At 32.9% G+C, this 23,959-nt stretch overlaps 3 protein-coding genes across 6 annotated transcripts; 1 reads left to right on the top strand and 2 right to left on the bottom strand.

The window, feature by feature from the left end:
* On the bottom strand, window positions 1-5,543 carry LOC101221091 (binding partner of ACD11 1). Of its 2 annotated transcripts, XM_011655166.2 has the most exons (8): window positions 5,379-5,543; window positions 5,182-5,291; window positions 4,341-4,416; window positions 3,487-3,558; window positions 2,404-2,744; window positions 1,635-1,758; window positions 444-482; window positions 1-284 (listed from the first exon to the last, which is right to left on the bottom strand). In XM_011655166.2, the coding sequence occupies exons 1-7, from the start codon at window positions 5,382-5,384 to the stop codon at window positions 456-458; spliced, it is 756 nt and encodes a 251-aa protein (XP_011653468.1). In that variant the 5' UTR covers window positions 5,385-5,543; the 3' UTR covers window positions 1-284; window positions 444-455. The 2 variants fall into 2 exon arrangements, with proteins under 2 accessions (XP_011653468.1, XP_004149115.1); XM_004149067.2 differs by lacking the exon at window positions 444-482.
* Window positions 5,544-7,431: 1,888 nt separating this feature from the next.
* LOC101220858 (nucleolar MIF4G domain-containing protein 1) lies at window positions 7,432-12,562 on the top strand. Its single transcript, XM_004149066.3, has 11 exons — window positions 7,432-8,355; window positions 8,447-8,514; window positions 8,666-8,748; window positions 9,060-9,159; window positions 9,250-9,335; window positions 9,829-9,911; window positions 10,435-10,562; window positions 10,651-10,752; window positions 11,392-11,685; window positions 11,769-11,891; window positions 11,996-12,562. Exons 1-11 carry the CDS (start codon window positions 7,740-7,742, stop codon window positions 12,377-12,379), a joined length of 2,067 nt encoding a protein of 688 aa, XP_004149114.1. The 5' UTR covers window positions 7,432-7,739; the 3' UTR covers window positions 12,380-12,562.
* Window positions 12,563-14,990: 2,428 nt separating this feature from the next.
* Window positions 14,991-21,588, bottom strand: LOC101220621 (FH protein interacting protein FIP2). 3 transcript variants are annotated; one of them, XM_011655165.2, is made up of 11 exons: window positions 21,310-21,588; window positions 20,647-20,756; window positions 20,309-20,443; window positions 19,879-20,034; window positions 17,767-17,850; window positions 17,369-17,415; window positions 17,205-17,278; window positions 16,101-16,159; window positions 15,589-15,648; window positions 15,433-15,513; window positions 14,991-15,320 (listed from the first exon to the last, which is right to left on the bottom strand). In XM_011655165.2, exons 1-11 carry the CDS (start codon window positions 21,350-21,352, stop codon window positions 15,270-15,272), a joined length of 900 nt encoding a protein of 299 aa, XP_011653467.1. In that variant the 5' UTR covers window positions 21,353-21,588; the 3' UTR covers window positions 14,991-15,269. The 3 variants fall into 3 exon arrangements, with proteins under 3 accessions (XP_011653467.1, XP_004149113.1, XP_011653465.1); XM_004149065.3 differs by having other exon boundaries at window positions 14,991-15,323; window positions 21,310-21,583; XM_011655163.2 differs by having other exon boundaries at window positions 14,991-15,323; window positions 17,205-17,415; window positions 21,310-21,587.
* Between the last annotated feature and the right edge of the window lie 2,371 nt (window positions 21,589-23,959).

Genomic DNA, 23,959 nt, shown 5'->3' with positions numbered 1-23,959 from the left:
TAAATAATAAGAGTATAAGATAAATAATAATTGGATTTTCTTTACACTTCCATGACCAATCTTACAAATACAAAATTCTCATCAGCCAAACACCCTTATAGTTTAGTTAAAGAATATGAATAAAAAAAAATACAAATAGTAATAATAATAATAGAGCAAAGTCCTGAAGAGAAAATAATCTGAAGAAATAGAATGAAAAGAAACAGAGTACAAATAGAAGCAGCCAAAGCCAATTGAGTTTCTTGAAGCCTAAGCTTTCAAGATGAGGCAACAACAGGGGATTCCTACATGTTTCAAATAACAAATAAAGGTCAGTTTCATAAATCCAACAATAATGGATCTTCTTCTACACTTCCAACTAAAAAGAACTCCTAATCTTTAATGCTTGTTTGATAATCATTAATGAAGTTAATAAATGCTATTACCACTCATAAGTTTCTAACCTTTGTGAGCACTTACTGCACATGTTTGGGAAAGCTAACCTAATTTTGAAAATTGAAAAATTAGTTTTTTCAGTTTAGGAATTTCACTACATATTCAAGTGTTTATTTAGATAGGTAAAAATAATAATAATAATAATAATAGAAAAAGTATGAGAAAACAAACATAAATTTCAGAAACTAAAAACAAAATAGTTACCTAACAAAATTTTAGTTTTACTTTTTTTCTTTTTATCAGCTATTTCTTTTAATCTTGCAAGTCTTTGAAGATCTGTTTGAACAAATTCCCAAAAGAGCTTACAAACACTTTTTTATTGACTTACAGATGCTTGTTTAAGCCCAGATTTGTTGTATTTTCAGGAGAGAAAAAAATGAATTCAAACAGGTAAAGGTAAATCTTGATTGTTTGAAAGAAGCTTTTAAAGAAACAAGGTTGTAAAGAGATTTCTCTCGACTAGGAACCGTTCATCTTTTGCCATAGATTTGGCTAAACCTTTCGTTAAGATGTTGATTTTAAATAGAGTAATTATAATGGTAGCAATTTTAAGGGATAATAACGAAGAGTTATAGCAACAAATTAAAAAATAACAAATATAGCATAGCTTATCAATGATAGACTTTGATAGATTTTGCTACATTTGCATCTTTTTTAAATGTTGTTATATATATTAATACTTTGAATCTAGCTCTTTATTTACTAACGGTCTCTTTTAATTAATACTACTTGTTATTGTTATTAATTACTTGTGCTTTTCTTTAGGACTCCAAACAACCTAAATTCTTTTGGCAGACTTCCTTTTTTAACATTGTTTTGGCTAATTCATAAAACAGAAAATTAGAAAAATATACGAATAATTAAGGCTCCATTTTTTTAGTAACCATTTGGTTTTAGTTTTTAGTTCTTAAAAATTAAGTACAACAACTCCTACCACTTCCAAATTTCTTGCTTTGCTATCTACTCTTTACTAGAGTTTTAAAAACTAAAAAATTAGTTTTTAAAAGACAATTGACTAAAAATGTGAGAAGATGCAAATCACGGTAAAAAAAATAGACTTATTTGAAAAAAAGACCGAAAACGAAATAGATATCAAACAATACCTAATTTATAAAACCTATTGTTTCTATGATTGTTCTTAGTTACACCAACCCAGTTCAAGAAAATCCTAACTTTTACGTCGCCATTCATAAACGCACCTTTGAAGTTAAGTTTGACATGGCCAAATGGAATTTCTCTCTAGTTTTTGTTCCCGCTGCCTGCCCTGCTTTTGCGATCTTGCCAAAAGCACCATTTAGCCAAGCAGCACTTGCTGTCACATACCTGTTCAACGCCAAGATAGAGTGAAACAATCAAATTCACTTCCGTCTATTGTCATAAAGGATAGTAGAACCATTGTAAATTATTTGGATAATAGAAATATACGACTATACCGATCTAAAGGTCAATAAGTTACACTTAGGAGTTGCTTAGGAGCTATTATAGAAAACTAAAGGGAGTGTTTGGCCCCAACTTCAAGTGGGTGAACTATAATTGGGGTTTCCAATTATTATAATCTACAACTAATTATATGTTACCTATTTCAAATCCTACTTTGTGCTACTCATCCTCTATTTCCTTCTTTGTCATAGTGTGTTTACTATCACAGTGTGTTTACTATTTTCTACACAGAATAAAACCGTCTATCCCCTGAACATAGACTATTACAATCTAGACTAGAACAGTATGTACCCCACGTACCCCAAATATAGACTATTATAACCCACTAACTATAATAACCAGCTCAACATCTCAAATACCATCAATTTTCTGCTTTCCTGCAAGGCGTGGAGAATATTCGAGTTCTAAAATTTGAAGATAGCAAGTGGAAGGGAAGTAAAGGATGCTTAATTAGGGGATAAGCTAACAGAAATGAGTAGTGTGAATGAAAATGCGAACAAAAGTTTCCTCAGGAATGATGACTCATACTTGCTTGTTTTAACAGCAGATCCTGTGTCATTGAGTTTCCTCTCAGCTGCAAAGATTGCAGCCCTTGTTTTATCTGAAACGTGAAGATTTTGATCGACAGACTTGACTTTCTCGTTAACCACTGATATCCCAACCGTCAATTTCTCTGTCAGCCCAACTCTTCTGTCAAAGGACAATACCTTTGCAGATGCATTAGCTGTTAGCTGATGCTTTTCGTCAAATGCCTTTGCTTTGTTCATGGCATCTTGTCCGATTGCTGAACCCTTAGCAAGCACATTTGCAACTACTTCTTGCGCTCTATTAACATACATTTTTCCACTGCTAGACTGGCTTCCAGAATCCTGAAACATCAAAAGATTTAAGGTGGAAAAAAGATAAGGTGCCTCACCATCCACTTGTATAGTTAAATAAACCAAGGAACTCTTTCACCATCCGCATGAAAACTAAAAGTGTGAAACTGTTTCACCAGCTCTTCACCCTAGTTATAGAAGTGTAATGAGGTTCAGGACAGACAGGCACTAAAGGGAGGTTTTACTTTTCAGTTTTCATCCATCTACATCAATTTAAGAAAATCGAAAGACAGTAAACAAGAAACAAGTCCTAAACTTTTTCATTTGATGAAACTCTTCAGCCTCTTGGTTTTTCTTTGATAGTATTGTTATGCAATTGACAAAACGTAAACAATAGAGAAACGACTTATAGATTTACATGGTTCGCGAACAATGTGATAGGCTATGTCCAAGAAGAGAGGGAGGGAATTTATTATTTGATAGAATAATTCAAATTACAGTTAAAGAGGTGCCTCTGTAATTGGTCATTTGACGCGCCAAATAACAAATTCAAAGCATTCCAACAAGTATATTATCAATGGGAACGAAATGCTACTCAAATGCTACTTGATATTCATAGAGTGGGGTCAACACATTTACCTCAGTGCTAGGAAAATTATTTTCTGTAGGTGTAAGACATGCAGCAGCATTGTCCACAACCCGTACTTCCAGCAAACATAGTAAATTTAAAATATTGAATATAGAATAAACAACTAGGCGAGCCTTGAAACATATTCAAATATAAGAATAGTACCTGCATTTCTCTTCTTGGTACATGATTTTCAACAGGAGATATGCTCACAATCTGATCTACAATTGTCGCTCCCTGAATGGCATATAAATAAATGATTGAAATTGTTTACAGTAGCTTATGGCATTGACAAGATAAGAAGAAAAAGAGGTCTATTTCCACTATTGCACGATGAAAAGGAAAATATTAAATAATTCCATTATTGAGTAAAGCAATGATCATGCAAAGAAAAAGTATCGGTTCCCTATTTTTCTAGAAACATGCAAGATAAACTTCTATCTGTGTCCATGTCTACTGTATCATCATAGACATAGATAGTAATCTATCTTAGTCTATTGTGATCTATCACATATAGATCTAATATTTTGCTATATTTGTAAATATTTTTAGAAGCTTTGTCATTTAAAATAATTTTTCTTCTTATTATTATTATTAGAAAGACTAAGGTGGTGATCAGACAGACAAAATACAAAAACAGAGGAACTTCTACTAAAACAGCGTATATTACATTTACAGCTATAAAAAAGTTCCTCCTGTTATGTTTGAGGTTACGAGTAGAAAATCTTTTTTCTGAAAAAATGTATTTCATTAGGAAAAGGAAAGGGGAAAAAATCAAGATGACACTCATCCACCACTTTTCAATTCAATCAAAATTAATGGAAGAAAAATGAAGGGGGGAAAACTAAAGATGATATAGAACTAACTGGACACTTAAAAACAACACATATTAAATAAGAAGGTATTTACAGCCAAATGTAGACCAACATGAACCAAACTTCTGACATTCATTGCAAAACCACAAGCTCAACATGATAATGACTTCGTGGATATGAAAGAGAATTGAGATAATAAAATACCGATAATAGCAAGGCAATTTCAAGAGCTTTGGGATCTCTAAATGTGACGAACGCAGTCCTGGAATCCCCTTGTTCACTGCACCAACAAGAATAAATTAGAATAACACTCAAGCAATTGCTTACTCAACACTGCATCACAGTGGTAAAGTAAAGATAAATACAAGTTACAATCCATCAGACCCTTCTTATCTTCTCAAGAGTGAGGTTGGCTCAAAAATTATATTGTTGGGAAAAGCTTCCCAAGACTACCGCATGAATAAGCAAGAAAAAAATAATAATAGAGAAACTAAAAGAAAGCAATAAAACTGGGAACACAAGAATTAGCGTAAAAAAACATCCTCCAAACCAGAGAAAAACCATGATTCCAAAAAGAAATTCACCATACAAAAACTTGTTACAATCATGTTGAATAATCCTCTATCCGATCCCAATTCCAAGAGCACTCTTTCAAAATTTTCATACTACTCAGTACTCACACCCTTTAAGTTCACTCTCAAACTAGAGAAGATAAAACAGAAGAGAATTTAACAAGAGTTAGCATACTCAAACTTAAAGTGTATCTTTATAACTGGGACAATTTCAAACTAAAGGCATTTCCTCCTTTTATAGTGGTTGAAACCATAAGTTCGACAATTACATTTCTACCATTTTTCAAAACTCAGCAAGGGATTCCTTAATTACTAGGAAGCTAGTATTACGAGTTTACAAGCCTCATGCTTATTAATTGCAACCTACATTTAATAAGAAACCTACAATAACGAAATCAACCGCATAGAGAAGGGAATCATAATCAACTTCTGTTTGCAATTCAGTTCAGAGTAACACAGAGTTAATGAGCTACCATTGAATCTCAATGCGTTCAATTTGTCCAGAGAAGGAGAAGAACTCGTTTATCTCCCTCTCAGTAGCTAGATTCGAAACGTGCTTGACTTGAACCGTCCGAGTCTGAGACTGAAGAGAAGAAATCAATTGAAGTTGATAATGGAAATCAGAGAAGCAAAAGTTGAAGAAAGTAATGGAAATTGAATGATCTGTTACCTGCATAGCTAATGATTGAAGAATTTGGCGAATTTCTTGTAGAGATAGAGAGGAAGTTGTAGAGGTTGGAGGTTGGAAGCAATTTGAAAGAAAGAATCACTCGACAGAGCGTGAGAGAGATAAAAAGCAAGAAAATTAAACTTTGCTTTTCTTCTTAAAAGAAATGCTAAATTTTAATATATGGCAAAGTGAAATTTACACTTTTAGATCAACCGTTAGTACTTTGTATGAAGTTTCAAAAATGCAATTATGTTGTATGACTAACTTTTTCATATACGAGTTTAAAAATACACTTACACTCCGCTACGTCAAAATCTCTAGTGTATTGAGTAAAAAGTACAGTTAAAATTTCAAAAGTTTAAAAAATACTTTTAAATTAAAAAAAAATCTATAAACAGAAATCGTTAGTACCGTATTTTATTTTTTTGTCTATCTTTTTCTTGTCAAATGAAGTACCAAATGAGTTTAATATTTTTACAAAATTGTACATTAGCAGTTGAGTGTGCCATAATAGCCAAAATACCTTTTTTAAATGACTACTTTATCATTATGGTATGTTTTAAGAGGGGACTTTAATTTTGGAGTTTTGTGAAATTTTATGGTTTAGCTTGACATTTTGTTTTATTTATTTTAGTTGTTGAGAAAATTTGTGTAGGTTAAGAATTGAAACTTTTATTAAGTTAAAATGTATTTTTGAAACTTTTATTGAGCTAAAATGTATTTTTGAAACTTTTGAAAGTTTATGTATACTTTTGAAACAAACTTGAAGAGTTTTCATTGAAAACTAATAAAGGAACTAAGCTCCCTTTTAAACTTTTGAAACTTCATGAACATCCTTTACACAAAGTGTAAAACTCGTAGACTCTTTTATAATCTAGATGTAAGAAAAAAATGTCAAGGCTCCATTCTTATGGAAATGTAGATGAAACATAGATAAATATAGTTGTCGATGGATGTTTCTTTAATTTTTTTTTATAAAAACAATGCTTAGATACTATTTTGGTTATTGTGCTTTCTACTCTCTCAAATGTTTCATTTTAGTTTCTATACTTTTAATAAATATTAAATTTAGTATTTTCAAAAAAAATTTAATCAAATTAGTTTAAATAACAATAATATTAATTTTCACGTAAGAAGAAAATATAATATGTGAATATGTTTTTATAGAATTTGGATCGAAGTATTAGCAATAACGAGTAAATTTAATATTTAAACAAATATAGAATTAAAAAATTAACATTTGAGATTTGAAAGTAAAGAATATTTTATAAAATATGTTTTGCTTCTATTATTCATTTTTAAATGTCATGAAAGCCATGTAAGTATCTAAAAACATGATATCTAAACCTTTCTTCTATCTATTATTCTTCTCCATTCCATTTTGCTCAAGAGGCTTAAACTGAAACTTTACAACCTACAAGTTTAGATTAGATTATTGACAACAAATGAGTGCAAAAGCTAGGATTTAGGTTATTATTGAAAACACATAAGTGCAAGAGATATAGTAGTTAGAAATTGATGATACAATAATAATTAATTGGTATCAAAGTTATAGAGATTCGAAAAAAGAAACACTTTGAAAGATTAGGAAGGAATTTTAAAAATGGCATCAACAAAATATAAAATTGAAGAGTTTAATGATACAACGATTTTGGTATATGGTTCAAAAGATTGAGCAATATCATGTATGTTTAAACAAAAGGTACTCAAGATCTTGAACCACAATTAAAATTCTTCGTTTTACACTCTCTAAAGAATAAAAAGAAATAAGCTATAGTGCTCCTATAAAGGATTGTATCAATGCCACATTTAACTTTCACGCTAATCATTAATAAAACTTCAAAATATAAAAAACTTTATTGCAACCAAAATTGTCAAATTTTATTACAAATATAGTAATTAGATTTAAAATATTATGATATATATATAGTAACATTTTAAAAAGATTATAAATAAAGCAAAGTGTAAAGATCTATAATTAATATATTTTTATAAAATTTATAAAATAAAGTTATATATTTAATTATTAATCATAAAATTGGATGGAAAATAGATGGACAACGAGCGGGAGGGCACTGTTAGTCTAAATCTCAATTCGGCCTTCGGAAGAGTCATCCCCTTCTCCGCAAAAACCCCTTTCCTAAACCCCTCCACCCACCGGGCACCAGTCACCACCCTCTTCATCACCCTTCTTCTCTATCCCCCTTACTCACCGACGCCGCTTCTCTCTCTCTCTCTCTCTCTCTCTCTTTTCATCTTTTTTCTTCACCTCAAAATTGGTTTCATTTGCCTTTTCAAATACCCCAATTTCATAACTGAAACTGTGTCTTCGCCGGTAGTGTAAACAGGAAGCAAGGGGGAATGGGGAAGGAGGATGCGAAGCACCGGTCTCGGACCAAGTACAAGGGAAAAACGAAATTCGAGGAGTATTTGGATATGGAAACGGGCACGCGAAACCCTGGGTTATCTGCTGAGGAGGACTTGGAATTGGAACGAAAGCTTGCAAAGAAATTGAAGGTCAAGGCTGGGAAGTTAAGGGGAGTGGATGATGGTATCAATGTGTTATTTGAAGGAATCCCTTCCATTGTTGATTTCCCTGGGGAGGAAGTATTGCAGTTTTCTGAGGAGTGCGCTGTTGAGGAAACTAAGAAAAATCCATTAGGTAAAAAGGGGAACAGAAGGAAATCATTAGATCAAGCCCTAGATATGGAGAGTGAGTTAACTACTGTTGTTGAGGAGGAAAATGCTTCAAAGAAAAATAAGAAACGTAAGAAGAAGAAGAGGATATCTGAAAAACTTGACGATGTAGTGACAGAGGATTCCGCTGGTGATGAATCTATGCCTGTGGAATCACATTGTGTAGAGGCTGCAGTGGATAAAGTTCCTCCCAAAGCTCAAAAATATGTTGCTCCTTACTTGAGATTGCAAAAAGGAGCTGAGCCTGAAGATCATACTCAACTCCGTCGGCGTGTTCGAGGTGTGGAGGTTGTATGATTATGCGTTCATTTTTTTCCCCTTTCTTGTTTTTTAATTTGGATGTAATTTGCGTTGTATTGATTTTTCATCAGGTCTTCTAAATAGGCTCTCTGAATCAAATATCGAATCGGTTACAGGGGAAATGTCTACGGTTTTTCATGTATGATGTTATCTTCTAACTATCTCGTTACCTATGTTTCTTGAATGTCTATTACAGCCTTACTGAGCGCTTGTAACTTGTGATCAATGGTATCTAGTCTCTATTTGATCTAAGCTCGTCAGTGAATCTATTGTGTTGTATCAATTTGCAGTCTATTTCTCGCAGCATTGCTTCTCAAATTATTGGTGATGAGATTCTGGCATCTTGTTCACGTGGTCCTCGAGGCAATGAACAGTTAAGTGTTGTTTTATATTTTTATTTGGCACTTCTATCTATTGTTGTTTATATATGTTGAATCCTTTTCTTTTTTAAAATATATAGTTAGATTTTATTTTGATAAAAGTTTTATATTTAACTTCTCATTCATCACTTCACTATAACTTTTTTATTATAGTTAAGAACATTGGTTGACACAATGTTGAGGAGTTTCTGCTGAATTGGTCAAATTTGAAACTTTGTATAATGATAACATGTTGACCGTTTGTTTTTTGGGTTTCTCTAACTTTTGACAAACTCCTTTGTTTGTTTGTTTCTTCTTGTTCAAGGTATGCTGCTGTATTTGCCTCTTTTGTTGCAGGCATGGGTTGTTTGGTTGGTACTGACTTTAGCGCAAGGCTCATGGCTTCCCTTGCTAAAACATTTGAGGTGAGCTTGCCTGCTAAATACATCATTTAATTATTTGGTTTTGCATGGCTGTAGAGACCTCTACTAAAGTGATAAATACTTTTTTTTCAGGATGAATACCTCAATGAAGATAATCTTTCTTTGCGGAACCTTACACTATTGCTTTCCTATTTATGTGTATTTGGGGTTTGCGCCAGGTAAGTACATATATCCACACATTATGTATTATTCACGATTTTTTTTTCTTTTTGTTTGTTTTTCAAATATCAGATAATTGTGTGTTTTAGTTTGTATAATCTATTTCATTATACTGGATGCATGTGATAGACCTCCCATCATATACCAATATAATAGAAGAAAGAAAGTTAGTTAGTAGACTGTTAGCCAATACAGTTCGTCAGGAAGTTAAGAAGTTAGTTAACAGTTAGTCAGGAAGTTAAGAAGTTAGCTGGTACCGTTAGTGCTATGGTAATAAAAAGAGAGGCTAAGAAAGAAAGAGGCAGGAAAATTATAGTGAGTAAATAGAGAGAGACTTCTGTGCATCTTTGAAAGACAAGATACAGAAGAGCAGAATTCCCTACATGTAAAGTCATTGACTAGATACTATTTTAAAAGATTACTTCATAATACATACGGTTCCCATCAGCGTGCACGTCTTTCTAATAAGCATTTTTTCTAAATACTTTTCAGTGATCTGATCTATGATTTTCTAATTATACTGAGCAAGCGGTTGACAGAAATTGATGTATCCACCATCCTGACAGTTTTACAATGTAAGTTGATTTCAAGCTTGATATGTTTAGATATAGCACCATCTCCTTGTTAATCCACTACTAGAGTTTCTCTTTAAATTGGAATTTTGTCTTGTTTAAATGTCAAGATGTTAAATATATTCTAAATTCATTATCCCTTTTTCTAATCGTTCCTAGATATTTCCTGAACATTAGCAGACTCAGGGCTGTGCATTATGTTAAAAGTTGTGCTTGGATTTAACCACCGGTGATGTTTCTTTTTCAAAAAAAAAAAAGAAAAGATCGAACCACTTGTGATGGATATTTAGTAGTTCATAAATTTTGTCAATAACAAAGGCTGCTGACTTAGATGGTTGTTCACTTTCAAATATTGAATTTGACTATTATATCGTTGATGGATGTTCATATCATGGGTTGAATATTCTTAGCTTCTCAATTCTTTTATATTCTAACAAAATTATTGGTCTTGAACTCTTAATATATTACAACAAATTGATGGTCATGGGAAGTTGATATATAACTTAAATCGTCTCTAATTTGGTAGGTTGTGGAATGAAAATAAGGGCTGATGATCCCACTGCAATGAAGAGTTTTATTGTCAGTGTTCAAAGTAAGGTTAATGAGCTAAAGGCAGCTTCTGGAGATGGTCTACAAAATATCAATGGGAAGAGAGTGAGTCTCTATAAGTAGTATTTCATTTGCTGAGTTTTTAAATTTTTAAAATTTTGATTTTCTAATATTACAACGTGGATGCATGCAGATGGAGTTCATGCTGGAGACTATATGTGACATCAAGAATAACAAGAAAAGATCTAAGGATGATCCAGCCCACCATACAAGGATAAAGAAATGGCTACAGAAGGTCTACCTTATTCTATTTCATTGGCTAGCATTGCATGTTTGTGGTTACATTATTTTGTAGTGCGTAGATCTTAATTTGCTAGATAATTGCTCTTTATAGAGTAAACATTTTACTTCAAAAGCAGACTTGTTCACTTGAAAGGTCAAGTTGGATAATTTTTTGTAGGTCTAATGCAAGGACAGTGAAAGATTTTCAATTAGTCTCTTTTTGAGCGCATGAAACATTTTTAATATCTTAGTCAAGTAGTAACCATCATGGGTTGACCTAGTCGTAAAAAGGTCAATAACTAAGAGGTCATGGCATGGTGGCCACCTACCTAGGAATTAATTTCTTCTGGGTTTTCTTGACACCCAAATGTTGTAGGGTCAGGTGGGTTGTCCCGTGAGATTAGTTGAAGTGTGCGTAAGCAGGCTTGGACACTCACGGATATGAAAAAAAAATCTTAGTCAAGTAGTCATGATGACTTTTATTCTCCCAAAAATGTTTCTTACTTTTTGCATGTTGTAATGCTATTAGGCCAACTCATCGATAGTTAAACAAAAAGTGGGATTCTATGCTTGAACTACCTAACCTTGCATTGTTGAGTGTGATTGAAATCTGACCTTTTTTTAAGCCTCATTCTTCAATTATTATTTTCAGTTAGGAGTAGATGATATAATAATTAGAGGGATCAAATGGAACAAGTTGCTTGATCCTGACAAGAAGGGGCAGTGGTGGTTGTCTGGGGATTTGTCAACGACATCAGATAACGTTGAAGAGTTTGCCAACACTATTGATAAAGAGGTACTTGAAGCTCAAAAAATGCTTCAGCTTGCAGCTGCACAAAGAATGAATACAGATGCTAGGAAAGCGATATTTTGTATTATAATGAGTGGAGAGGACTACGTTGATGCATTTGAGAAGCTAATTAGGTTGGATTTATCTGGAAAGCAGGTTGGTGGAATTTTGTAAATTTTCTTCACCCTACCTCCAAATCATACCTCTTATTGTGCTTACCATCTCCATGTCGTCTACAGGACCGGGAGATCATGAGGGTTCTTGTGGACTGTTGTTTACAAGAGAAAGTGTTTAACAAGTACTACACTGTTCTAGCTTCCAAATTGTGTGAGCATGAAAAGAACCACAAGTTTACATTACAGGTAAGTTCTTTGCCTCTTTGGTCTGTACTCAGTTTGGTTAATGAAACTTTAGATACGGTTGCGAAAGTACCATCTTCTAACTACGCCACACCTCATCTTCACAGTATTGCTTGTGGGATCAATTCAAAGAACTGGATACGATGCAACTTATCAGGTCGATGAATCTTGCGAAGTTTGTCGCCGAGATGATCACCTCTTTTACTCTCTCACTTGCTGTCTTGAAGTCAGTAGATTTGAGTGATATTAGGCTGCTAACTGCAAAGAGAATCATGCATTTTCGTATGCTGTTTGATGCAATTTTTGAACGTCCTGACAAGCTGATATGGAACGTGTTCACTCGAGTTGCTGTTAACCCTGAGCTCGAACCTCTTCGAAGTGGTATGTTGTTCTTCATTAAAGAGTACATGATTAAAACTAGTAAAGTTAATGCAGAGAAGTTTAAGCTTATCAAGAAAGCGCTTAACAATGTTGAGGGAATACTAATGTGAATTTTGGAGTGAGAATTAGAGTTTTCAAAGTTCTCTTTTTGATCTTACTTATAGAGAAGAGGGATGTGTTGTACACTGTCATGTTTTGGCTAAATGAAAGAATAAACTGCTATTTTGTAACTCAAATTATTTCTTGAAGGTTTTAAATCTTGGAGTAAATTACTCATACGGGTTTGATACTTATTTTTCTTTGTTAAGATTTTTGTATTTTTGTAATTTCTTTCCCGTACTTTGCATTCTTATCTGGTAGGTATTTATCAAAATAAAAATGAGAAATGAGAATAAAATATGAAGTCTCAATTTAAGAATTCAATTCTCGTATTTAATTTAAATTCATCATTATTTTGTACGAAACCTATAATTAGAATCAAATTTGATAGGATTGTTAGTTTATGATAAGGGATATAGTGATTGGTTAAGGAATGCACAATTATGGGCCAATTGTGGCATCACCTAACTCATCACCTTCGCCAAGTCGCCAAGTGTTTTGTTGGAGATATAATCATGGAGTAAACAACAAAAAATAAAAACCAAATCAACAAATTGTCTTTTGATTTTGTGAAATTCCTTCGTTGTGAAGATATGAATGAGACTCCTAAAGCTTGCTCTCATTCCAGTTCTTACTCATTCTACTATCCACCTTCTCGTTCATCTTCTCAAACTCCCTGCATAGTTTATTTCAATCATAATTACTCTACGTATTATTGCGTTTGCTCTTGTTTCAACTTCTAATTTTTTTTCTCTTTTTAACCTCATAGTTTGTGTTGCACAATCTACCCTAAATATGAATAAAACTAAGATTATGTCATCTTATTAAATTAAATTTAAATTTGTAACTGTCCAAAACTTCACCCAAAAAAAATTCTTTCACTATTGTATATGAGTGAATCAATAACTAAACGGAGATTTAAAATAATTTATCTTTATTGTACTATTTTGAAATATAGCAAAATGAATCAACGAACTAAGATAGATTACTACTATAATAGAACTTTCGTCATTTAACATATTTCCAAATTTCAAGTACAAAAATTTGATTAGGCAAGTAAAAATAAAAATTTGAGCCAGTAATCAAATAAAAATATAGTATTTTAATTCACATTAATGCATTTTAGTTGGTTAGAAATATAAAATGATATTCCATTAATTATTTAATTTTGTCCTAGTTTCAAATGTAAGCATTTCATTTCAATTTTGAATCCAAGTAAATTCTTCAAAAGGAATCGTAACTCATTCTCGTACCTAATTCCATCGAGATCCTAAACAAAGGCTTAACACAATTAAATATAAAGATTATTCAATGTCATATTAGACATAAAATTCAATTTTATGCTTAATAAATTGTTAAATGTTAAATTAGTAACATATCAATCGTGCTCTATCAAACACATCAAATGTTAAAGAAGTACTTAACATATTTAAAATTTAGAAGGTTTGTTAGACTCAAAGTTGAAAGCTCTTTTTAAAATTCAATAACTTATTAAGTATAAATATAAAAGTTCAATAACAAAACTAGTCTATACATGTAATTCAACCTTAAAATTTTAACTAAGAGTACTTTGTTAAAATTGGAGGGATTGAAATGTAATTTCAAAACTTCACATAATTATTACCAAATGAACATAAAGTTCAAAGGTCAAAACTAGAAATTTAGAGTAAACTAAATTTGTTGACAGCAAATTGGCAAAATAGGCCAACCTTAATTTATGCTTTCTCAATTATGTTCAGTCCAAAAAAAGTAATAAATTTCTCCTTGAAATCATCTAGACACATGAAGCCAACCCACCTAGAATAAATGAATAAATAACTAAAATAATAAAAGAAAAAAAAAATACACACCTAACTTACCAAGAAGTAAAAACCCAATAGAAGATCTAAAACGATGTGATCAACAGATATTAAATGGTGTGTTGAACTTAAATTGTAGTTTGATCGAGTATCTAAGGACCAAAAAAAAAGGACAACTCAAATTGTCTTGATCCTTCAATAATACTGTTTTTCATCCTAACCCCCTCAAGTTCCAGATGAGCACTAAAAAAACAGAATCATCCTCCATCCTCCATCCTCCATCCTCCACCTAACCATCTTCGATTGTTGTGTATAGTGAGTAATTAAGCAGCCATTTGGATCCGCTTTTGGTGCGTTTCTACACAACTTTTTTTCACTTAAAAACGCTTATGGGTCATTTGGTGATGGTTTGAAGTGGATTGCACCAAATAGAATATTGGTGTGTACAATCATCTAACAAACAATTAAGTATAGTAACTTTTTCAAAACCCTCTTCTTTTGTCCATAACAATATTACTGTTTGCTATAGTATTTACTATTTTTCACTCGTGGTCTCTTTTTTTCTTTGCTATAATATTTACTATTTCCTACTCAAGTAAAAACAGTACACCCCAAATACTAGCTGTTATAACCATCCGACTATTATATGACTCACTTACTATAATAACCAACTCAATGCTCCAAATGTCTTTTAGGAAATTAATTTAAACACGCCCTAAAACTAAAATTTGTGATTATTTAGATTCCAGCATTGCAAAATATGAAACGAGCATGAAATGGGTAGTCAAATCTTGAAGCGACAGCGAAGTATAAAAACTAAAAATTGGACCAGTCAGCAACAAATGATCTAAATATAATACAACAGTGTACGAATATGTGAGTGTATGTGTAATGATTTGGATGGAGAGAACGGTGAAATGATGTGTAAAAATCTGGTAAATAATGATCAACCAAGTGATTTTAATCGTCTATAAGCATATGCTTAGATTTGCCTTGCGTAATTTAATGGAGCAGGGAAAGAGAATGGCACAATATGTATATACAGTAGAAAATACTTAAAAGTATAGATATATTTCTTAAGTCATGCACCTTTAATGCCTGTTCACCTGATTGCTCCCAGTAAATTTGCCCCATCAAGTCTTGCACCTTCCAACTGCTATAAAATTAAGTAGATACCAAATAAAAGTTTGAAAAATAAAGGAACTAAAAGAGAATGAGCATGAACAAAGTATATGTGGTTTTACGATTCAATCGCCTTTACTTACAGTGTCTCTGAGATTCACATATCGCAAATAGGCTCGTTGTAGGTTTGCACTCCTCAAGTTGGCGTTGGGAAGTTTTGCGCCCTACAAGTAGTTGAGGTCAGGAATTTTTGTTTACAAAGCTGAGGGAATAAATAAAGTGCTACAAATAAATTTAACCTTCAAATTAGCTCCTTCGAGATTAGCTCCCTCCAAGTTCGCATTAGTTAGATCGGCACCCTGAATTTTTTGCAATAATGGTAAAAGCATTAACCCGGCCCTATGATGTGAATTTAGCTTACATTCAACCTGTTTTATTTACGGCGTCTAAATGTCATTCAGATATTCCTAACTCCTGAATGAAGGCGAAAAATGGCTAGGAAGGTAAAGCAAGACCTTCTTTGAAAGGTAAAAAGAAGTATTTGGATACTACCAAACAAGAAAGTCATTCAAGAGAGATACACTCTACCAGATCCTTGACTAGAAATGCCACTAAAATCTTCTCACCTTTCCGACCCCTAACATCCTCTGTTCTATTAATTATCAAATGAAGAGTTGAATCTTTTGGTAATTTCCTCGACTTTTGGACTTGGAGGATGCCTTATATTTTCTTGATGAAATAATCCTAATCCAGAAAACTATAAAGACAATATCCAGAGTATATAAAACTTAAACAAAGCCATAAACCAAACCTGAAGGTGTGCAGAGCGTAGATCTGCTCCACAGAAGCTGCAATCAACCAAACAAGCATCTGCAATATGACATGAAAGACTTCTGAGGGGTAAAGTAAAAATACTAAAAGAAACAAAGAATATGCACCATAGTTCTTTAACAAAAAAATTACTCATATTATTATTATTAATGGAGAGAAACCATATTACAACCAATTTGATGGTTAACGCTTAAACTTAACAAAAGTGAACCACTTACTGGTAGCTGATTAGAAATAAGTTTTTACAAAGACAAATGATGTAACGAAAGAAGATACAGATTACCAAAATTAAATAAATAAAATGATCTAAATCCCACCACACTTTAAGTTTATAAAGGAGAATCTTTCATTTCCCTAGACTAAACATCTCAAAACCATCATGGTAGTATTGAAAAAAGGAGACATAGTCTCAATAACTAACTAAAAGGTCATGGGTTCAATCCACGGTGGCCATCTACCTAGGAATTAATTTTCTATGAGTTTTCTTAACACCCAAATGTTGTAGGGTCAAAAAGGTTGTCCTGTGTGTTTAGTCGAGGTACGCTAAGCTAGCTCGGACACTCACGCATATAACAAAAAAAACTAAACATCTCAAATTTAGATAAGCTACATTAATTCTCTCTCACACATGCACACACACACAACTCTAGTGTGAAACAAAAGACAGTACATGGATGAAGATAAGAAAGTCTAGAAAATGAGAAATTCAACCTAAATCAGAGGGAAAGATGGTTATGGAAAAGAAGATTCGAAGATCCAACTCATCGAAGCATCGAAGAAAAGAATATTACAAAAAGAAACAAAAGCAAGAAAGTAATATCTCATTAACCCAAGGACTTTATTTTTAGGTTGTGTTCTCCACTTATGTCTATCAAAATTTTCTTTCACTAAACATATCTCAAAGTGACAAGTTAATATCTCGTTGGAACGAAACTAGCATATAATGTAATCAAATATGACGAAAGCTTCATTGTCAAACAGAATTAGATCGTCCAGTAAAATCAAGCAAAGAACTGACGGAGAAATACGTGTCAAAGAAAAGACAAATGTGAGAGAGAACTGCATAGTTATAAAAGAAACCTGCCTTGTAAATTAGCACTTTGAAGATTAGCAGCTGCTAACAAGGCCCCACGAAGGTTTGCTCCAGTAAATTCACATCTTTCTAGGCAAAATACAATTATTAAGGCAATCCTCAAAAAAATTAGAAAAAAAATGTGATGAGAAGAGAAGAAAATATTGATTTTATACTCTCGCAAAGTTGCATTATGAAATATTGAGCCCTCAGCATCGGCATCCTACATAACACCAAATGGGATATAGATTAGATGCTTTTTTTAGATACTGTGTGAACTCAACTTTTACAAGTTTAAAACATCTTTCAGAAGATCAATCAATCAAAAAGCAATTATTGATATAAACATTATGCAAAATGCATTATCATTGATAAAATTTGGATCATCCTTAAAATATATATTGAAGAGCTTCTTTTCACTAACTACAAGCTCGTTCCATACTATTGAAGTTTATAAGAAAATATCCTAACTGTTGCTGATCGAAGATATTTTCTACTCTTCAAGGAAAAAGTAATATTATAAGTTTATAGTGACAGAAGCTTTGGTTGTAGATGGAACAGCAATAGTACATACCCGAAATTTAGCACACTGAAGGTTTGCACGTGAGAAGAACACACTTTTAAGACTTGCATAGCTGAAGTCTACATATGAAAGGTCCTGTACATTTCTTAATAGCTTTAGGCATGTCATAAAATCTTGCATTGGTAGCAACCTACTTCAAACAGAGACATTTGCAAATATAGCAACAAACATACATACATGAAAAGCAAATTTTATGAAAATAGCCAAGAAATAAGATAATTACAAAAATAGATATCTTTCTTTTTTTATTATTTTTTTTTAAAGAAAAAAAATGGATATCTAGATTAAGCATATAACTTATTATTTATGGTAAAATTAATAAGTTACCTACTTGCCTTTAAAATGTCACACACACACAAATATATGAGGATCCCGTTTCAATTGATAAAAATGAAAGTAGACAAATGGGCAACAGAAAAATGAGAACAAAGAATACAAAAACTTGCTAGCTACAAAACAATACATAAAATATCTCCATAGTCCAATTGACAAATAACACTAGAATCCTTAAATATAGAAATTCAGAAGGGAAGCCTTGAACCTAAACAAAGGTCCAAAGCCCAAACCTCTAAAAATTCTCCTATTTCTCCCACTTTCCTACTTACATAAACACACAGACAGTCAAGCACAAAAGAGGAAAATAACTGTATGTCATAGATCCTCCCAAGAGCACCAAGCAAGCCAAAAGAGTGATGAAAAAATACATCCTTCTTCAAGTTTGACATGCGAGCCTCAGAGGAGCAGGGAGGGAAAATTGAGGTATAGTTTAGGGCCTGACTACTTTACTTAGAGTTCAATTTTCAAAAAATAACCGGAATCCAGTGTGTCCACTTTCATATCAGATTAGACCTTTCAAAATTTGGAAATTATGAGAAGGTCCTTACATGTGGTAAAAGGAAAAAAAGAAAAGATGGGGAATTCTTTTACAAGTAGAATATTGCATGAATCAAGGAAGAAAAAGTGAAAGGATTTGATGCAACCAGTGATTTTCCTAGATGCAAATAGAATCTCATTCCTAACTATTGAAAAACAAAGATAAAGAAAGAAGACAAGATCTACGTTGAAACCCTAGTACAGGGAGAAAATCCACAGTATATATGTTTCTTATTATTTTCCGATAATCATAAAGATACAAAAGGGGAAAAATTTATAGGCAAGACAAGCTTAATTAAAAGAATAAAAAATTAGGGCAAAGTAAATCTTAACTACCCATTGGCTTTCGTCAAGGCCCAAGCCCACTATTTCTAACACTAACTAAAAAGAAATGTTCTAAAGCTGAGGCAAACAGGGGATGACTTTGCAAGAACTCCTGAAAGTGTCACAAATAACAAGAAAATAATAAAATCTTACTTCCCCCTTAAACAAAAAGGATTTCGTTCAAAGAGATTGAAATAACCTACGCAAACAAAGGAATATTGTATTGTTTGCAAGCTTAGATGGTTAGCTGAATTTTATTTTTCCCTCACCCCTAGTGGTAATGAATTCACTCATTGCCTATTCAGTCTACCACTAATTAAGAGAGAAACGTTGACAAAGAGAAAACAACTACCCAATCAAGATATCCACTTAAAATCAAAACCTTTCTCTCAGAGGGTTATATGAAAACAAAAAATAAATAAATAGTAATCTGAACTTAGGCCTTTTCAAAGTATTTTGACAATGAAACCGTCCGAAGTCCTATAGCATGCAGTAACTTTCGTAGCAAGTATGAGAACTACCCCAATCCACAAAGGCGTCCAAACTTTCCATAATGGTACTTGAGACTATTTTGTGCATTCTCTCTGTCAAAATCTTGGCAATAATATTATAGGTTGGTGGCTGGAATTATAGGTTTGAAGCCCTTGATTCCATGGGCAACAACTGTTTAAGAACAAGACAGATTAGGTTTCAGTCTAGCGGCCTTGATGATGCCTCTCTCCAGGAACGTGTTTAGCACCTTTAAAAGTCTTCCTTCCTCTTAAAGTTGTCAAGGCTACCTCTTACCTTTTTTGTAATATTTGGCCCGTTATAGTCCTTTTTCTTTGTTGATTCATATATAATAATGAGACTGTTTCTTTTATCCAAAAATTTAGAATCTCATGAGTCAAGAAACTAGAAAATTACCAGCTTGGAAAGATCAAGGCCACAAAGGTTAACCCCTCGTAGTCTAACTTTCTCAGACTGAATGCACTTGATAATATCAACACGCTTCAGCTCTGACTGAGGTTCCTCGTCTTCCTTCCTTTTACTTAATAAATCATTGATTCCGTCTATGAGTCCCTGAAACAAATTTTAACCATTAACATAGAAGAAAAACTACCTTACTTGAAGAAAATATGTTATGTAGGTTGTACAACTGTATCATTTAGTTCATAAATCATGAATATAGAAGGGGAAAAAAAACAAGCAAGAAGTTCAATAAAGAAACCAGCTCCTTCAACCAGAAAACTGACATTGAAAATAAATATTAACTAAAAGAACTTGTGGAAGTAGGATATGAATCATATGATTAAGATATCAACTAAAAATTGAACTACAGAAAACGATGACTTACAAGCAATTGATAGTACTCTGCCTCACGCAGAAGCTCTGAAAGGTCAATGTCAGAAAGAAATGGAACTATGCCATCCCTTAACCAATTGAGGATGTGTCGAAAATGTTTCCCATCCCTATCCAAAAAGACAGATCCCTGCATCAAATCAATTTAATGTTCATAATAGGGACGGAGTAGATTTCCAGGTAAGAAAATCATATATGTCAATGAAGTCTAGATTCCAATAGTCTAACCCAAATCTGAGACTAAAATCAAATGATTTTTCATTGAAACAAAACAGATTATTTCCGATCCTGAAAAATGAAAAAATAAATGATTTTGACACTAAAAACACACACCTCCTCAGGATCCTGGCATAAGGTATGACGGCCACTGAACATTGCAGCTAGCATGGAATCAGGTTCCCGCTGAGTCAATGTATCTAATGTTGTTCTAAATTTCTTCCCACCTGCAAGTAAGCACGAAAAATTTTACAAAAGAGGAAAACCCAAAATAACCCAAAACCCTCCTCAACTAACGCTAAATGAAAAAATAGAACAGAATTAAAGATAGTCCAATGCTGATTTCCCAGAAAGAACATGTCAAAGATCAGTTAAACTCTTGAATTAATTGTTAATTACAACAACTAAACAAGATTATCAGCAACTGAACGTCGAATTTTTTTTTCGTAACCCTATCGGTAGTTTGTGAAATCAATAGTTTAATTAATTCACTTAAAGCCAATAATAAAAAGGGAAAATCCAAAATAACCCAGAATACTTCTCAATTAACGCTAAATGAACAAATAGAAGAGAACTAAAGATAGTACAATGCTGATTTCCAAGCAAGAAGATGTTAAAGATCAGGTAAATTCATAAATTAATTGTTAATTGAAACATCCTAAACGTCGAAATTCTTTTCAGAAACCAATCGGCAGTTGTTGAAATCAACAGTTTAGATAATTGAGTTGAGGCAATGGATGCAAGAGAGTGAGAGGGGGAGAAGTGGAGAAGTGGAGTTACCAATGTTGAGACGAATGAGAGAAGGATCAGAGACGCCCTTCATTGATGAGGTGAGAGGAAGGAATGTCAGAACTCCGGTGGTGAAAATTGAAATGAAGCTGAAATTGGAAATGAGAGAGAGGAGCAGTGGTTTTTGTTTTGAGTCAATCTAATAAATTTTTGCGATTTTGAAGAAGAAGAATAAAGGAACTTTTTTCTCTTACGAAACACGCTATTTAACCAGTCATCACCTGCCACGTAATAGAATAATTTAAAAGGGTATTTACGAAGACGAAGAAAGCATGGTATGAGTTTACAAAAACAATAAGAATAATAATACCAAATACCAAATGGATTCATGATTGATGTGTGAAATTGGATTGTATTTGGAGAAAATGAACAAAAAATATTGGATTGGTTTTTATTAGAAAAATCAAGGGCAACTTGCATGAATGGCATAAGCCAAAAATAATTGAACGTAGTGGACAAGAATAGAACAATTGCATATTTTGTACAAAAATTGGTAAAACACTACAAAATTTATACCCAACATGTCAAATAGTGCATAGAAATTATATATATTACAAAGTTGGCTTGGTTTGGCCGATTTCTCCATTACTAGTCAAAACATCTCACTTTATTTTTTATTTTAGCGTAAGATTCTTGAGTCTCTTGAGTTAAATAAACTAGGCAGAAAATGCTGATATGTATGTATTGTTGTTATCTATTTTTATCGTTTTATTTCTTTTTTTTTTACAAAAATTTATTCAAATAATAATATTGAGGTAGTAAAATTTCAATCAAGTAAATCTTTTTAATGATTTCTTATGAGTCCTTGGTACTTGAAGAAGTGTGAAACTCGTGAATCCATTCTATGAATAAATTGAAAAATGGAGATTCTTAATTATTCGTAATTAATTATTTCTTAATTTATTCGAGGGAAGTTTATAAAACAATTGCATATCTTGCACAAACCTATCGCATTTTGTGCCCATGGTCACATGCCTGAACATCTTCAAACCACCTTATCTTTATGTTTTGTACTTAGTTTAGTCTATTGTTTTTCTTTTGTTGTCACCGACCTAGAGTTTGACATTTCTACATTTTCATATGTAAGTTTATCAAAGCTAAAAAAGTTTAGAATATACTATAGGGGAGACATGGTAGTTGAATCATCGATCAAGTCTTGTTGTACTATTTGCAATTGACAGTCTTTAATGTTTTATTTAACGATGTTTTCAATGCTTTTCTTTCTTTCATGTTTTATAAAACCAATTTATCTCAAAATGTGAAGAGAGGCTACATCGTACCTCGAATTTGTCTGCGACTTTTAGATTTCATACAGATGACTTGTTCACCGAGTTAGAATTAAGTGTTGCACAATCGTTTGTCGGTGTTGAAAATTTGTGATTGTGACTAGTGGTATTTGTTAGCTCATTGGCTAAGCGAGATGCAACTATGACGGCAATTAAACAACTGTCGAAGTTGCAATCTGAGCGACCGACTGAGATTGAAGAGCAATTCTTGTATCTGAGAGAATTTTCAGACAAAGTAAGATTTCTCCAGACCCGGCTAGAGGGGTTGAAAGAAAAAGTCAAAAAAATAGACGCATTGAATGCCCATGTAGACAGACTACCTATAAATGAATTGACGCCGAGGATTGATTCCTGAGAACATGAAACTGCTCGAGCGGGTAGTTTTGAAGGCGAGAGTAGCTCTATCTGTTGCGCACATGGAAGAGCTTGACTATTCCCAGAAAACCATGAAGTTGTTCAGCGATCTGTCAGACGACTTTAGAGCAACGATATAGACAATCAAGGTCGAGATGCCCAAGATGAAAATGCAAGTAAATTTAATGATGCAAGTAGTGGGGAATCAGACCCCGAATTAAGCATATAGTGTTTCGATCAAGTTCAAAATCCTGAAACCCAAAACTTTTAACGAGAACCGCGATGCTAAAGAGCTTGAAATTTTCATATTTGATATGAAATAATATTTTAAGGTCAGTGGAACCAAATCTAAAGAAACCAAGGTGACATTAGCCTCAATGCATCTGTCTGATGATGCAAAACTCTTATGGAGGTCAAAAGTGAACTACGCCAAAAATGGTTGATGTACCACTGTTATGTGTGAAGATCTTAAGAAAGAACAAAGGGCTCAGTTCTTCCCTAAAAATCTTAAATTTATTGCTCAAAGATAACTGTGGGAGCTTATACACACGGGAACCATAAGAGAGTATGTCAAATAGTTCTTCGATGATATGTTAGACATTCAATACATGTCAGAAAAAGATAAAGTATTTTACTTTGTAGAAGAGCTCAAGTCGTGGACCATAACTAAGTTATACGAACAGAAAGTTCAAGATCTTGCCTCTGTTCTTGCTGCTACATAGAGATTACTTGACTACAGTGGTGACCAACAGTCACAAAAGAATAATATGATCACACTAAATCTGAAAATATGATCCTCAAGCCTATTTATTGCTTCCTGTGTAAAATCAATCCATTCATTTTAGTTATCAATTAGTCTAACCGACTTTCATCCTGATTTAACATTCTCTTCTTACAATCTATCCTCAACGCACTATTTTCAAGAAATAAAGGATAGTGACTATTTTTAGTTTGATGGCATGTGGTAGAATTGAAATGGATTTAAAAATATGCTTACAACT

Source organism: Cucumis sativus, chromosome 4 (genome assembly GCF_000004075.3).
Source record: "Cucumis sativus cultivar 9930 chromosome 4, Cucumber_9930_V3, whole genome shotgun sequence".
Taxonomy (NCBI): Eukaryota; Viridiplantae; Streptophyta; class Magnoliopsida; order Cucurbitales; family Cucurbitaceae; genus Cucumis; species Cucumis sativus.
Note: the sequence above shows the minus strand (reverse complement) of the source record. Positions and strands in the feature narration are given on the sequence as shown.

Excerpts from the sequence above, each read along its gene's own strand:
- LOC101220621 (XM_011655163.2), bottom strand. The coding sequence starts at position 21,352 with ATGAAGGGCGTCTCTGATCCTTCTCTCATTCGTCTCAACATTG. Across the intron at positions 20,444-20,646 it reads TATGCCAGGATCCTGAGGAG|GGATCTGTCTTTTTGGATAG; the intron begins GTGTGTGTTTTT and ends GATTTGATGCAG. Across the intron at positions 16,160-17,204 it reads TCAAAGTGCTAATTTACAAG|ATGCTTGTTTGGTTGATTGC; the intron begins GCAGGTTTCTTT and ends GTCATATTGCAG.
- LOC101221091 (XM_011655166.2), bottom strand. Across the intron at positions 4,417-5,181 it reads GAACGCATTGAGATTCAATG|TGAACAAGGGGATTCCAGGA; the intron begins GTAGCTCATTAA and ends TTGTTGGTGCAG. Across the intron at positions 2,745-3,486 it reads TACCAAGAAGAGAAATGCAG|GATTCTGGAAGCCAGTCTAG; the intron begins GTACTATTCTTA and ends TTGATGTTTCAG.
- LOC101220858 (XM_004149066.3), top strand. The coding sequence starts at position 7,740 with ATGGGGAAGGAGGATGCGAAGCACCGGTCTCGGACCAAGTACAAGGGA. Across the intron at positions 9,336-9,828 it reads GTATTTGGGGTTTGCGCCAG|TGATCTGATCTATGATTTTC; the intron begins GTAAGTACATAT and ends AATACTTTTCAG. Across the intron at positions 11,892-11,995 it reads ACCACAAGTTTACATTACAG|TATTGCTTGTGGGATCAATT; the intron begins GTAAGTTCTTTG and ends TCATCTTCACAG.